This window comes from Anticarsia gemmatalis, chromosome 10, assembly GCF_050436995.1.
Source record: "Anticarsia gemmatalis isolate Benzon Research Colony breed Stoneville strain chromosome 10, ilAntGemm2 primary, whole genome shotgun sequence".
Classification (NCBI taxonomy): domain Eukaryota; kingdom Metazoa; phylum Arthropoda; class Insecta; order Lepidoptera; family Erebidae; genus Anticarsia; species Anticarsia gemmatalis.
Genome location: NC_134754.1, coordinates 8,527,631 through 8,541,174, shown reverse-complemented (window position 1 = coordinate 8,541,174; position 13,544 = coordinate 8,527,631). Strand labels below are relative to the sequence as shown.

The 13,544-nt window shown below is 34.4% G+C and overlaps 2 protein-coding genes across 3 annotated transcripts; one reads left to right on the top strand and one right to left on the bottom strand.

Annotated features, from left to right (window-relative positions):
• The first annotated feature begins 4,295 nt into the window (after positions 1–4,295).
• Positions 4,296–9,041, top strand: LOC142976297 (kallikrein 1-related peptidase b9-like). The gene is made up of 8 exons (XM_076119585.1): positions 4,296–4,308; positions 4,517–4,605; positions 4,778–4,932; positions 5,254–5,422; positions 5,662–5,760; positions 7,905–8,030; positions 8,423–8,573; positions 8,899–9,041. Exons 1-8 carry the CDS (start codon positions 4,296–4,298, stop codon positions 9,039–9,041), a joined length of 945 nt encoding a protein of 314 aa, XP_075975700.1.
• Positions 9,042–9,401: 360 nt separating this feature from the next.
• LOC142976001 (chymotrypsinogen A-like) lies at positions 9,402–13,420 on the bottom strand. 2 transcript variants are annotated; one of them, XM_076119180.1, is made up of 6 exons: positions 12,672–13,420; positions 12,219–12,340; positions 11,766–11,922; positions 11,318–11,428; positions 10,377–10,514; positions 9,402–9,638 (listed from the first exon to the last, which is right to left on the bottom strand). In XM_076119180.1, the coding sequence occupies exons 1-6, from the start codon at positions 12,765–12,767 to the stop codon at positions 9,405–9,407; spliced, it is 858 nt and encodes a 285-aa protein (XP_075975295.1). In that variant the 5' UTR covers positions 12,768–13,420; the 3' UTR covers positions 9,402–9,404. The 2 variants fall into 2 exon arrangements, with proteins under 2 accessions (XP_075975295.1, XP_075975296.1); XM_076119181.1 differs by lacking the exon at positions 11,318–11,428.
• Positions 13,421–13,544: the final 124 nt, after the last annotated feature.

Genomic DNA, 13,544 nt, shown 5'->3' with positions numbered 1-13,544 from the left:
CGTTCCCGCTGCCGCGTTCGGCCGCGTCGGAATCTGCGCGTACTTTGTATGCATTTCTATGGCACTGAAATGCCGATAGTGGACGCAGTACCATAGAAATCAATTCAAAGCAACAAATCCTTACGGTCCGTACGCGCAGATTCCGACGCAGCGGACGCGCAGTTTGGCGCTACTATGTAGAGATGATTAAGAGACAAGCACGACCATAAGCGTGCGGAATGTGAAAAGCGATGCGGTATCGATGCAAGGCTCAAACGCGCGATTCTGCCGCCGCGGCCGAACGCAGGCGATCGCCCATTCGTGATGCATCTTCTATGATTGGTAAAAAGCCGATCGCCTATGCAAAAAGTAGCTAGTCTGTACTGTCTCTTACTCACATTATAAATTGCGAAAAATTGGATATTTACATGTATAGATGTTTGTTTTTTGTGATTTCATAACCACGAATCTACTGCATGGATTTTTAAGCAACGTACCAGAATAGCACATTGCTGTACAAAAACTAGCTTTGATCCATCATTCTGGTTTTAACATAACACAGCCGTGTCTACTAGTAGTAAATATAATAGCATCAAACTTAAATAACTAATTGAAAATTGTACAAATTTCTTGTATAATGTAGGTTATTAGTATTGACTAGAAGTCAAAAAAATTTCAGAGAGAGTAATTTATTTAGTGCGTGAAAGTATTTGATTTATGGATGTACGATTGCGAAAATACGTTAGCCGCGGTTATAAATAAAAATCATAACTCATGTTTTACAACAGGTACATTTGGTATACTTAACTTAATTATTTACTAAATTACGAGTACCTATTATTTTGTTATGTGATAGTTAAGAGTACCGTCGTTACGATGTAACAAGAACAATATTTTAAAGTTAATCTGTTGGCAATTACATTCTAATCAGATTACATATTATTATTACTACAGACATATTTAAAATCACGCGTCTTTGCCATAAGGCTTGGAAGAAACCAAAGAACGCCAGCTCGTACGATCCTTACAAACCTCTTTTGCCTAATTCACATCCATACATCTTGTCATACTGGATCGAATACATTATAATACTATGAAAAATATTATAAATGTGAAATTTTGGATTTTCATTATTCAACCATGCTAAAACTGCTTCACGGATTTAATGAAATTTAATGCACAGATAGCATAGCTTAAAAAATGGATTAGCTCATAACATTATTATTATCATATGCTAATTGAGTACATACGTCTAATAATAAAAGAAAGATATACTTGATCTTTCGTCAACAACTTACTTCCATAAGTCCGAAACCAGAAACAATACAGGGTGTGTTATCTGATGCTCTACTAGTTGCCATCCGAATGGGCCTCACATTGGATGACAATGTAAAAGCATTTTTTAACTGTATAACAAAAGAAACAAAATTGGTTAGTGATTTTTGATCATCAGATGAATACTGCTGATCATGAGGATGCGATGCCGGGTTCAGGCAAAAGACCATTTGTTTTTTTTAATTCATATAAGAATATTTCTCAATAGTCACTTGGAGTTTGATAACGTGTTCGTTATATACGAACAGACTCATCTATACTAATATTATAAAGCTGAAGAGTTTGTTTGTTTGTTTGTTTGTTTGTTTGTTTGAACGCGCTAATCTCAGGAACTACTGGTCCGATTTGAAAATTTATTTCAGTGTTAGATAGTCCATTTATCGAGGAAGGTTATAGGCTATATATCATCACGCTACTACCAATAGGAGCAGAGTACCAGTGAAAAATGTTACAAAAACGGGGAAAATTTTTAACGCTTATGTAACGCAAGCGAAGTTGCGCGGGTCAGCTAGTCCCATATAAGACAGGACAATGATTGTAAATGGCTAAAAAGCCTTGAATCGACCATGCTGAGTATAGACGGGTTGGGGACTTTACATGGCCTCAAGAAATGCGTTTATCTATTTTCAGGCATGCATTCATAATAGATTCGGGTATTTTATAAAATTCTTACAACAGGGATTAATTTTAGTATTTTATGCGTGTTTAACAGCCAAAATAAAATAGGAGCGGGCGGTCACGTCAGTCGAATGCACTCTGAAAGATGGGCATAGGTCACTTAATGGGTCCCTACAGATAGACGTCGCCATCGGGACAGGCTCAAAAACCGCTGGCATGATCACGTAAATGCCTTTGATATCTACTGGATACACAAATCAGGCAATAGAGACAGCTTGTGATAAAAAATGTTTTAAAAAGTTCTTACCAATATCACCGCCAAATCGTTACGGTACGCGCGCCTTGGGTTGTAGCCTGAATGCTGATAACATTGAGCGATAGTCCTCCAACTCTCCCGGGCCATGATCGCCTGCAACTGAGACTTTCCCGCCATTCCTGGACCCACTCGCACGCTAGATATAATAGTGCCACCTACCACTCTAACACGAGGTATAAGCCTAATAAAATAAATATTATTTTTATTAAATAAACTTGCAAAGCTACAGAATACTATTTATTTACATATTTATTGTTTGTTTGTCGTATGATTAGCGGTCAACATAGCGTCAAAGTTGTTCAAGCCATGAAAGGCCTTTGGCATGGCTTAAAGACTGCTATCTTAATTGACAACAATCGGGACCGACTATTTACGTGCCCTCCAAGGCACGAAGATGCTCCCGTCAACGGTTACTTAACCCACAGATCGTTTGCCGACCGGTGAGCGCAACTGGCAATGAGCATCTCCAAACTACGACTCCACCGACCAAACGTGTAACTTGGAACACAAAAAATTGGTAGCAAGATTTTATAAAGAATAGTTCTTGTCCCCTGGTACATTTCGTTATGCTCACTGCTCATTTCAATTAGTCTAACAAAGAGTTATTTGTTAGCTGATTATCGTCATGTCCACTGCTAGACATAGGCCTTCATATAACACCACAACGTCTGGACCTGGGCCTCCCTGATTCAACGAATTCCAATGACGCTACTGGTCATCGGTTCACCTTGCAGAAAACCTGCCCAAGGTGTTCATTGATGCAAAAATTTTATTGCTTCCAAATTATTGTAGGTAACAGACAATTGAGGCAATAAAATTGATTGTGTAAATAAATCAGACTTGTTAGACACATACATGATTTATTTCATAACGATTTCTAACTACTTATAACTAAATATTACTTAACTGACTTACTTACCTTCTATTAGAAAAACAATGAGCGGCACTCATAACATGTATATCAGTGATGATTACTCCTCCGCAGAAAGAGCTAAAAGTTCTTGGGCCTTGCATTAGTCTCATAGATACCTGTTATTTAATTAATATCTTATTTCCTTTATTAATTGCAATCCTTATTAAATTAAGAAAGGTGACAGTGTTAAGCGTATTGGGAGACTCTTCCGCAAGTTCAAAATAATTTTATAGATCCTTTTTAATTCCGTCGCATTAACACAAAACAAAAAATAGAAACATACTTAAAATCATTACTTATACTTTCCCATGCAGGTAGGATAGCCAACGGTATCACTCAAACCTTAAAATTAGGTGCTAGCTTACCTGATATGGTACATCTCCTAATGACGCTCTCACGCCACCAACTATTCTTAACGGACATTTATTCGGCTCGGCTGAATATTGCTTATTAAGCATTATTACCCCCTAAAAGCAGTTATTGCAATTAATTTCAGCAAACATAAATAAGTTATTGCAAATAAATAATTATTTAGCCAGTAACAGTTTTGTAAACACCTGCCAATTCAATTTAGGTACTCTTCCTTTAATAGGATACTTTTTTTTTAGTAATTGGAATTCTCCTTTAACAGACATTGACAGAACAAATAACAAACAACACAGTATTAAAACAGATCTTATTTTTACTTTGTCTGATGATATAAACATTGGAATTTATTTTCTCCAAAATATTGTTGCTAAAATTTATAACCTAAAACTAACTAATCAACATCTTGGCATTAAGTCAAGATGACTTTGATAGCAAAGAGAATACTACCACAAATATAGAGTAGGAAGGTATACAACTACGTACTTACATCATCGAACATTGTATAACATACCTACATGATATCAAGAAGATAAAGGGAAATTTTAACTATGATTAACCACTAGCTTAATGATAAAATTATTGTTCTTAATCACAGCTCGTATTCGCTTAAATCGTTATATTCAGAGTTTTTCCCGTAGATTTATTATCTTTGTTTTCTATCGTAAGTCTTTGGATTGTTCAAATTCTGTCAATATTTGATTATAATATGTCAAATTAAAAGTTGGATTACAGTAGATTAAAATATATTTGCAAAAACTATTTTACATGGTGCAGCCATGTAATAAAATATATAAAAATGACCGCAACATTAAAAACGTTGACATTTTGACAACGTTTTCAATTTTAGGGCCATCTGTAAACTCCATTACCTGTCTAATCCTATAATCATTCGCTAATCTCTAATAGCTACAGCTTGCGAAATCTTACGTGGATGTTCATAAAATTGTTGTGTATAATTTTTTGTCTGTGTGTGTATTTTCCTCAAGTTCCTTCGTTAACTAACTCTGATAATGTCACATGGTATCCTCGTGTTGTGGCTGGATGGCCAGCGCTAAGGGGAGATGTTCCCTATCAGGTAAGGAACTTTATCCTCGAGAAGGCCCTCTCTACTTAGTTATATCTATACAGCAAGAGCCTTAGAAACCTTTTAGCATTATCAAAATATAATATTCTTTAATGCGTTTTTTGTCAGTTTTGAAAAAGTGAAAAAAGATTATCAGTCAATCAGAATCAAAGTTTGTTTCTAGGTAGCACTCAAGGTGCTTGTGTCGTCGAAAGAACGGGAGTACGAGACTTTCTGTGGAGCAGTAATTGTGGGTCCTAATAAGCTACTGACGGCTGCACATTGCTTCCACAGAACATATAGAAAACAAGCACAAAACCAATGGACTGCGCAAACTGGGTATATCTTATCCCCTTTTTTGTTCTTAGATGTTATTTAAATAAGACCTTGTTTGAAAGCTTCGAGAAAAATAATATTTTTCTAGCCTATCGAAATTGACTGTTTCATTTCTCACAATATAGAAAATTAGTTTAACTGGTGACAATAATAAGAGTATGTGGTAGGATGGCAACGGTGCCGATAAAATAGCGTAAAGCCGAATTACACGATAGTCAAAGCTTTGTTTGCTCACTGTACTGGCTACAAAGTGAAATTAGACTTTTATTACCGTTGGGAGAACGAGGAACTAATTCGTTTAATAATAATCGTCTCTGTTTCTAGTCGAGTGACTCGAAACATGCTCAGGTACAGATTTGCCGTGGCCGGTAATTTGAAAAACACAGCCAAGTTCAACCGAACTGACAGTAAAGAGAATGGACAGTGGAGGAAAATTGACAACGTGTTTTATCCCAAAAATTATAAGTTTCCGAATCACGACATTGCTGTAGCGGTAAGTGGTAAACTGGAAAAGTTTGTGTTAATCTATACTTAAATAGACTACAGCAATTTTTCTTGTATCTAAGGAATTTAGGCCAGAATATCAACGAAGTGGCAGCCAAAAGTTCTTTTAAATCCCATGAAGATAACTAAAAAAATAATATGAAACTGTTGTGTGTTAATTTTATTAATCCTTTACGGTTTTAAAAACTATTGTATTATTATTTTCAGTTTATCAAAAAAAGTTTTAAGTTTAACAAATATGTGGGTCCCATACCGATGGCGTCGCGTCATATTGAATATTCTGGCACATGTCTTGTGTCCGGTTATGGAAGAGTTGACTTTAATATGGTAAGAAAATATGTACGTTATATAGGTACTAGACTATTTCACTTTACTTCTTTTGACATAAGACAAACTACATATTTTATAATGTATTAACTACCAATTTAAACTCTCTTTCTGTTTGATAAAAAAAGGAGGCTTGATGAAGCTTAATTCAAATTCAAATTCAAATTCAAAATATCCTTTATTTCGTAAACTTTTTACAAAGTATTTGAAATAGTCACGTATTTGTATTTCTTTTGTCCGTTTCGGAAAAGCTGGTTGCTCGTGAGAAGAAACGGCAAGAAACTCACGGCTTGCTCTTTTAAAATGTCAATTTGCTTGATACAAGATGATTTGATGATTTACTGTGTACACTCAAAAAAAAGCTGTAAATAAATCTAATTTAAAATTTAAGCTAATAAAAATAGTAATAATCTTCAAAAGGAAACTTATTGGTAGGACACAGTAAAACATTGTACATTAAAACATTAGTACATTATTTGAAACAGACTTGGTAGAAGCAGCACAGTCCCAAGCTTTATTATCGTCCAAATAATCTTTAACAGTATAATAGCCTTTTAAACATAAGTTGCGTTTAATAACTAATTTAAATTTATTGAAGCTTAAATTTTTGATTTCACTAGGGATTTTATTGTAGAATCGCACACATTGACCTCTGAAGGATTTGTTTATTTTTTGGAGCCTAGTGGCTGGAATAACAAGTTTATTTTTGTTTCGTGTATTAATGCTATGTATATCGCTCTTTTTCTTGAAATGTGTTATATTTTTGTGTACATAAATTAGGTTTTCATATATATATTGACCTGCCACCGTCAATATATTTATCTCCTTAAATTTTTCCCTTAGTGAATGTCTACTGCCTAAGTTATAAATTGCACGAATAGCCCTCTTCTGCAGCACAAAGATGGTTTGGATGTCGGCAGCATTACCCCAGAGCAAAATTCCATAAGACATGACACTATGGAAGTAACTGAAGTATACTAACCTAGCTGTTTCAATGTCAGTGAGTTGGCGAATTTTTCTGACCGCAAAGGCTGCAGAACTAAGTCTATTCGACAATTGTGATATATGTGGACCCCACTGTAACTTTGAATCTATTGTAATGCCTAGAAATTTGGCTGTGTCCACAAGGTCCAGCTCATCTTCCTTAATCTTTATCAAAGTTTTCACTGGTTTGACATTAGGTGTTACAAATTTTATGCATTTAGTTTTTTGCTCGTTTAATAGCAAATTGTTAACATCAAACCAATGTACCACTTTAGAGATAGCATTATTCACATCGTCAAGATTAGTTTGATGTCGTTTAAGTTTAAATAAAAGTGATGTATCATCAGCGAATAATACTATCTCGTGACTATTTTTAACAAGATGAGGTAGGTCATTAATGTAGATTAAAAATAAAAAAGGGCCAAGTATTGAACCTTGTGGCACACCCATTTTAACCACCGACCCAGCAGATCGTACACCGTTTACGTCGACTTTCTGAATCCTATTATTCAAATAGGAGATAAGAAGATTCAGAGCCGCATTTTGTACACCGTAGTGATGTAGCTTCCTGATTAATGTTTCATGCGGGACGCAGTCAAACGCCTTGGATAAATCACAGAAGATGCCAAGAGCATCGTGTGAGTCCTCCCAGGCATCAAAAATATGGTTTACAAGCTCAACACCAGCATCGATAGTGGAGCGACCCCTTGTAAAACCAAATTGTTTGCTATGTAATAATTTATTTTTACTAAAAAAACTAAGTAACTGATCTAATATTAATTTTTCAAAAATTTTACTGAATGTTGGCAGTACAGAAATAGGTCTAAAGTTAGTGGGGTCAGATGTACTGCCTGATTTGAAGAGTGGTATTACTTTACTATCTTTCATTCGATCAGGAAACACACCACCACTTACACATTCGTTAAATATTACAGCTAATTGGGGTGCAACTAAGTCAATAATAGTTTTTGTAATAACTACTGAATTACCCCAAATGTCTACAGTATTTTTCACATTTATAGTATTAAAAGCTTTTATAATGTCTACATGCGAGACATAGTCAAAGCTTAAAGCGATGATAACAGTATTTCCTTGAGCATTTTAAGGTACCTATTCGAGAGGTGTCGGTTTTAATTGATTTCAAATATATTCTTCCGCAGACCTCAGCAAGCTCCTTGCTCCTGGCGAATTTGGATGTAATTCCGACACACGAATGTAGCCAACTACATCAAAGGAGTATGAAAGATTTTGTTTGTTCCACCACTAAGTTAAGCGATGTTGGAAAGGTTCGTACGTTTCTTATCTTTTTTATATGCTCCATATGGAAGTTCAGTTTTTGAGTCGGACACGACGTTTTGGATCAGACACTTGTGAATCCGAGAGCCACAAGTTGTAGTGTATTTTTTTACAGTCTGTAGAACTTTTATCGAGATCGAGTATCAGAAGTTTGAAGTTCAAACTGTGCTTAAAAATGGCACCTATGGCATCCGCTTAAGGCGATAATTAGATTTTTGTACAAAATATTTGTCGATAGTTGATAGTAGCAGAAAATCAGCCTCTGATAAAAATATTCAACATGCTTTTTTTTGGTACACATATACTGCCTAATCGATAGTTCATTCTGGCTTCGACGATTAGCCTTTAAAAGAGGACCTAAGATCTTTTTACTACGTTCTAGGGTGATTCTGGAGGGCCCCTTGTATGTTCACATACAGATGACCCTAACGAAGGTGATCATGGTATTCTAGTCGGTATTGTAAGCGGTTTCCGAACAAATCGTGGTCCATTCTTCACGAGAGTATCCAGATACAAAGAGTTCATAAAACAAGGTACATACAAACAAGTCTTAACCAAAAAATTAAGCATCCCATAGTTATTATATATAATAAATGAAAATTTAATTTTGCCCCTGATTCGTTTTATTTCTTAGAATTGTTGATTTTTAATTGTTATTTGTGGCAATTTGATAATAACATAAAATGTTATTTTTAGTAAATAATAAGGACTCGTTTTTGGATTTCAAAAGGAAGGATACCGTGAATGTTACGGATACCGTGAAAGGTAAGGTATGATTCAAAACCTTTTGTAAATTACCAAACCATGTAACTATCTGTCTTTAGAAATTATCTAATAATAAAATCATCTAATTTCTAGTGAGAGTACTAAACGAGACCAGTCACAATGAAATAGTCGTCAAAAAACTACACAAAAATAACGCACGCCTGTTCTATTCTACTCCAATACATTTATACTTTATCACTTGTGCTATCGCTATTATCGCGGGCGCGTATATGTAATTTGAATGTATCTAGTAAAACGATTATATGTAATTATGTAAATAGATCATGATTTTATTAATTTTACTGTAAAATATAAGGTGTATTTTGTAAATGTTCATAGTTTTATTTTGTATCTGGTTGAATAAAGTGCTTTATTTCTTGATAAGTCTTTAATTTTGTAGACTCTTATATTGTTCATTTTGTCAAAGTAAATAATATCATCAAATCAAGAATACTGCTATAAAATAATTGATTTAAAACCATTTATGTGCATGTGAAGATAGGAGAACTCTTGTATAATGTACCTTTAGGTAAAGCTTTGAGTCTCATAATGTCATGTTCAGATGTACAATTTAACTAGATAAAAAATACAGGTAATGATCACAGGAATACATTTAATAAAGTAAACAATACACATAATACAATCAAGTGTTGGTTGTATTTAAGTTCCCAGCTTCCATCTTCTATCCATTTAGCGTGGTTGCCCACTCGCACATGTAAATTAGGGATGCCTATGTTTATGACAGATGTGATGCCCACTAAGATTCCTTGCTTCGGATCAATTTCATTAGGATCGCCTGTTTCGCGACATACAAGGCCCCCACCTTCAGTTTCCTGAAACATAAACAGAATCAATTATTATGGCAGTTTTCTAGTATCGCTGTTACTTAACCGTAAGGATAAGAGATAGGGTAGATTTCCATGGAAGACAGCAATGGACAGCATTTGCCGTTCCGCACCAGGACTTAAGCTTAAGGTCTTGCAGCAGTTGAAGTTGTGGCTAAATCAATCTGACATTAGTCAGTGCACCTGCATAGTAATATCAGTCACCGCCGCGGCGTGAGTTGTCATTTCCAAAGTCTATCTTTAGTTATTACATTATATACCATATTGTCATTATGTGATGACGAAAAGGAATGAAACATTGCTTAATTCATAAGCTGAGACTTCACCCTCAATGACATGTGCAAAACCCTATCTAACGTTTTGCATTACCATGCAAAAAATTCAATAAAAATCTGACATAATTGAACCTTTTTAATTCTGTTTATTTGTCACTCACAAAGTTATTAATGAGTTCTTATCAATCATACAGTCATTGATGTGTTGTTGTTTGTTTTGATGTAAGTTTATAATGATGTTATTGTCCCCAAAAAAATTGGTAAATTTATGCAAAAAAAATTGACACAGGATTTAAAATCTTATTCATGTACACGTGACGCAGTCTGCAAGTAACATCTTTTTTTTTTAATTCTAGGATTCTCTGCGATGCAGGGAAAGCGTGATTTTTTACGAATGTATTTTCTTTTAGCACGAGGCTTTGACATATTATATTATTTACATAGTACATACTGAATACGCATATTTGTTCCTATTGTCGAATTCGGTGCAGAAGTAATGTCGGCAGCTACGTTGTAAAATGCCCTCACAAGTCCTCTTTTTAATCATTTGAACTTCTTCTGTATACACATATTTGATCAAGGACCAGCTCTGGAAATATTAGACAGGGTAAGAAAAAAATATTTTGAGAAAAATTTAACGTCTAAAAACGTCTGTGTTAAAACAATGTATTTTTATGTCGAACACAACTCTTTTGACTTAACCAAGATACGTAATTAAACATAAGTACTACTCTGTGCCTATTAAATTCCGTTTGATTGTTCGTTTTGATATCCCTTTTCTATTCAAACAAACGTCCAGCCACGATAAATGTGAGATAATCGCGTCATCATTTTAATTCATATATTTGAATTGGTGAACAAAACGCCCTTTATCGTATATATAAATATACGTAGTGTCTATTATTTTTATTTATATCTGACCGTTTTACCTGATATAGCATATATTATTAATAAATAAATAAACTACGTTGGTTGAATTAAGGCACATAATTGTTATGTATGACGACATCAAGAATTCAAAACAAAATATGAACGAATCTATGTGAATTTTGTGTTCTTATGTAAATATAGGCTCATTCATTTATGATCAAGATATTAATTATACCTACAAAGGTGTACGATAGGCAAATTTTGAACTTTATAAATATAAAATAGTAAAGTGTTCGTGCAAATGTAATCTAAATATTTGAAATAAATATTTATATTAAAATTTCGTCGTTAAAGAAACTTACTACAAAAATATTACGAGGGGATTTACATCCATTTGATAAAAATCAACTCTGGTGTAACAATAAACGCAATTAAAAACCAAACATTAGATACAAATTAGTCTATGGTAGGTAATTCTATTCGCATGCTTTGTTTAACTAAATCGTGGGAACTACGGCTCACCTTAGTAGCCTTCACCGCTGTAGAGATACAAACTCCGTCAAAGTCATGATCCTTCGATTCATAAGGTATTTTATTCACGTACTGATTAAATTGCCAGGGCTCGTTCATAATCTATTATGAGGAAGAAAGAAACTAAGTACGGATAAGGGATAATTTCTGCTCTCTGTCACTTTTCTCTACTTAAACGCCTGAGCTCTATGACAACGCTCTACTGCTGGTCCATTATTGCTAGCCTGGAGATTCCTTTGGTGGAAAAACGCTCCGTAATGATGAAGGAAAACAGTGTTAGAGAACGTACATAACCGAAACTAGCTTAGACTGTCTTAAAGGTACATCAACAGAGTCTATCTGATAAAGCAGGGCCAGTGGACTCAACTCATAGATGATGTAAAATCATTTCTAGTCATTAAGCAAATAATAGTAGTAAAAAGTAAATTTACAGACTTACCAATACACCGAGATTGTAGGCAGGAAATCTAAAAAACCTCTGCGACTGAATTTTTTTAATCGTCCGCCATTGTTGGGGTTCAACTATACGTGTCTTTACAATCATAGTCTGTACGATGCCTCCTACTACCCTCACTGTTTTTAAGTCGTGTAGCAAGCTGCAAATTTTAACAATAAAAACTAACGTATTAGTAATATAGAAATATATACGCCTCTTATACGCGAAGGTGTAAGAAACGCAGGTGCATTTCATAAACCTTAGCCTCCGAAGGTACATGAAATACACCCGCGTTTCGCCATTAAGAATTTTAGTCCCATGTAATATGTGGTGAACCTATTTTCATATACATTATTAGTTAGCATACGTTAACGTATGTAAATATACTCAAAGCAATTACACAAAACATCTTGCAGAACTATTCATCTATTAGTAAGATAGGGTAAAAATACTAACACTTTTCTATTGGAAAGGAAACAATGCGCAGAAGACAGCACTTTCTTTTCGCCGATAACACTGCCGGCGCAAAAAGCTCGGTACATCCGCTCCTTTTTATCAAACAGCCTAAAGATAAGAACCTGGACAAACAAACAGTCACCTGTAATTTATACCCCAGTAATGACAGCCATTAGTCCGAAGACAGTCATGGTTTTTGACCGATTCACGATTGAGATGATATCACGGAAGTGACAAATAATACCTTATTTCGATGTTATCTTTTAAATAGTTCTGTTTGTTGCGCTTAAACTAACGAAACAGATGGTTGTAGATGGATGATCATCAGAAGATATACACTTCAAACATAAGGTAAAACTTACTCGAAGCATTGAGTTGTCAAAACAATTTATATACTTAGCTTCTACAATCGTGAAATTATATCACCATTTAGTTGAGTGAATGTATTCTTACGTGATGCGGTAGATCTCCGAGTCTTATTTCAGTGCCATATTTACCAGTAAATGGACTTGACTGAAACATACAAGCACATTGAAATGAACGCACCATCCACAAAAACAAATTAAATGATTTCTTACCCTTCGACTTCTCAGGGAGTTCTGCATTGCATCAGTCTGATTAATTAGCTATAAAGTAAAAAAAACATAATCGTCATACATGTTCGTTCCTTCGTTACTTCTTAAGTGAGTACTACTCTTTTACCGATAAACATTAAGTATATACGTTTATTCATTTTACTCAGTTTAAACATCACATAGACCAATCTACGATAGATCTTTTTCAGATGATTTAGGTGGCATCTGAGAAATGGTAGTTTGTTTCGTAATTACACCTGCTTTCGTGACAAACAAGGCCTATGCGAATGAAACGATTGCAAATAAAAACTATTTAATTAATAAAATATAAATATTATGTGTCGTTGTTACCTCATCGGGATTTGGTTCTTCAGGTTTCACGTCAACTACACAAGCACATAATAGGATAATTAAAATAAACGTTTTACTAAGTTGTACACGACATAATCTTATATTAATCGTCAAAAAAAGAAAGTTGATAAATGCTCTATCATTGCTTTTCAATGATATTTTGTTGGAAGTGTATATTTTCTCTAAAAATCGCTAAAAAAACATTCAACAATACATTCAATAAACGTCAAACCATAGAAAAAGTTTGCACCATAAAGTGCTCTGTGGTATAGACAATGATTATAATCTTCTAGTTTCTTCTGCAAGGAAGTCAGTAGGTATTATTTTTATACTTTCTCTAACAATGTCAAGGTCGGAAAGATTTAACGTTTTCATAAATAATAGAAAAAAAAATTGGTGG

Bases quoted from the DNA above. Each gene is read 5' to 3' on its own strand.
- LOC142976297 (XM_076119585.1), top strand. The intron at 4,606-4,777 runs GTAAGGAACTTT...GTTTGTTTCTAG, and splicing joins GGGGAGATGTTCCCTATCAG to GTAGCACTCAAGGTGCTTGT. The intron at 4,933-5,253 runs GTATATCTTATC...CTCTGTTTCTAG, and splicing joins CAATGGACTGCGCAAACTGG to TCGAGTGACTCGAAACATGC.
- LOC142976001 (XM_076119180.1), bottom strand. From the start codon at position 12,767: ATGGTGCGTTCATTTCAATGTGCTTGTATGTTTCAGTCAAGTCCATTT. The intron at 12,341-12,671 runs GTAAGAATACAT...TTGTTTGTCCAG, and splicing joins TCGGAGATCTACCGCATCAC to GTTCTTATCTTTAGGCTGTT. The intron at 11,429-11,765 runs GTAAGTCTGTAA...TCCTCATAATAG, and splicing joins CCTACAATCTCGGTGTATTG to ATTATGAACGAGCCCTGGCA.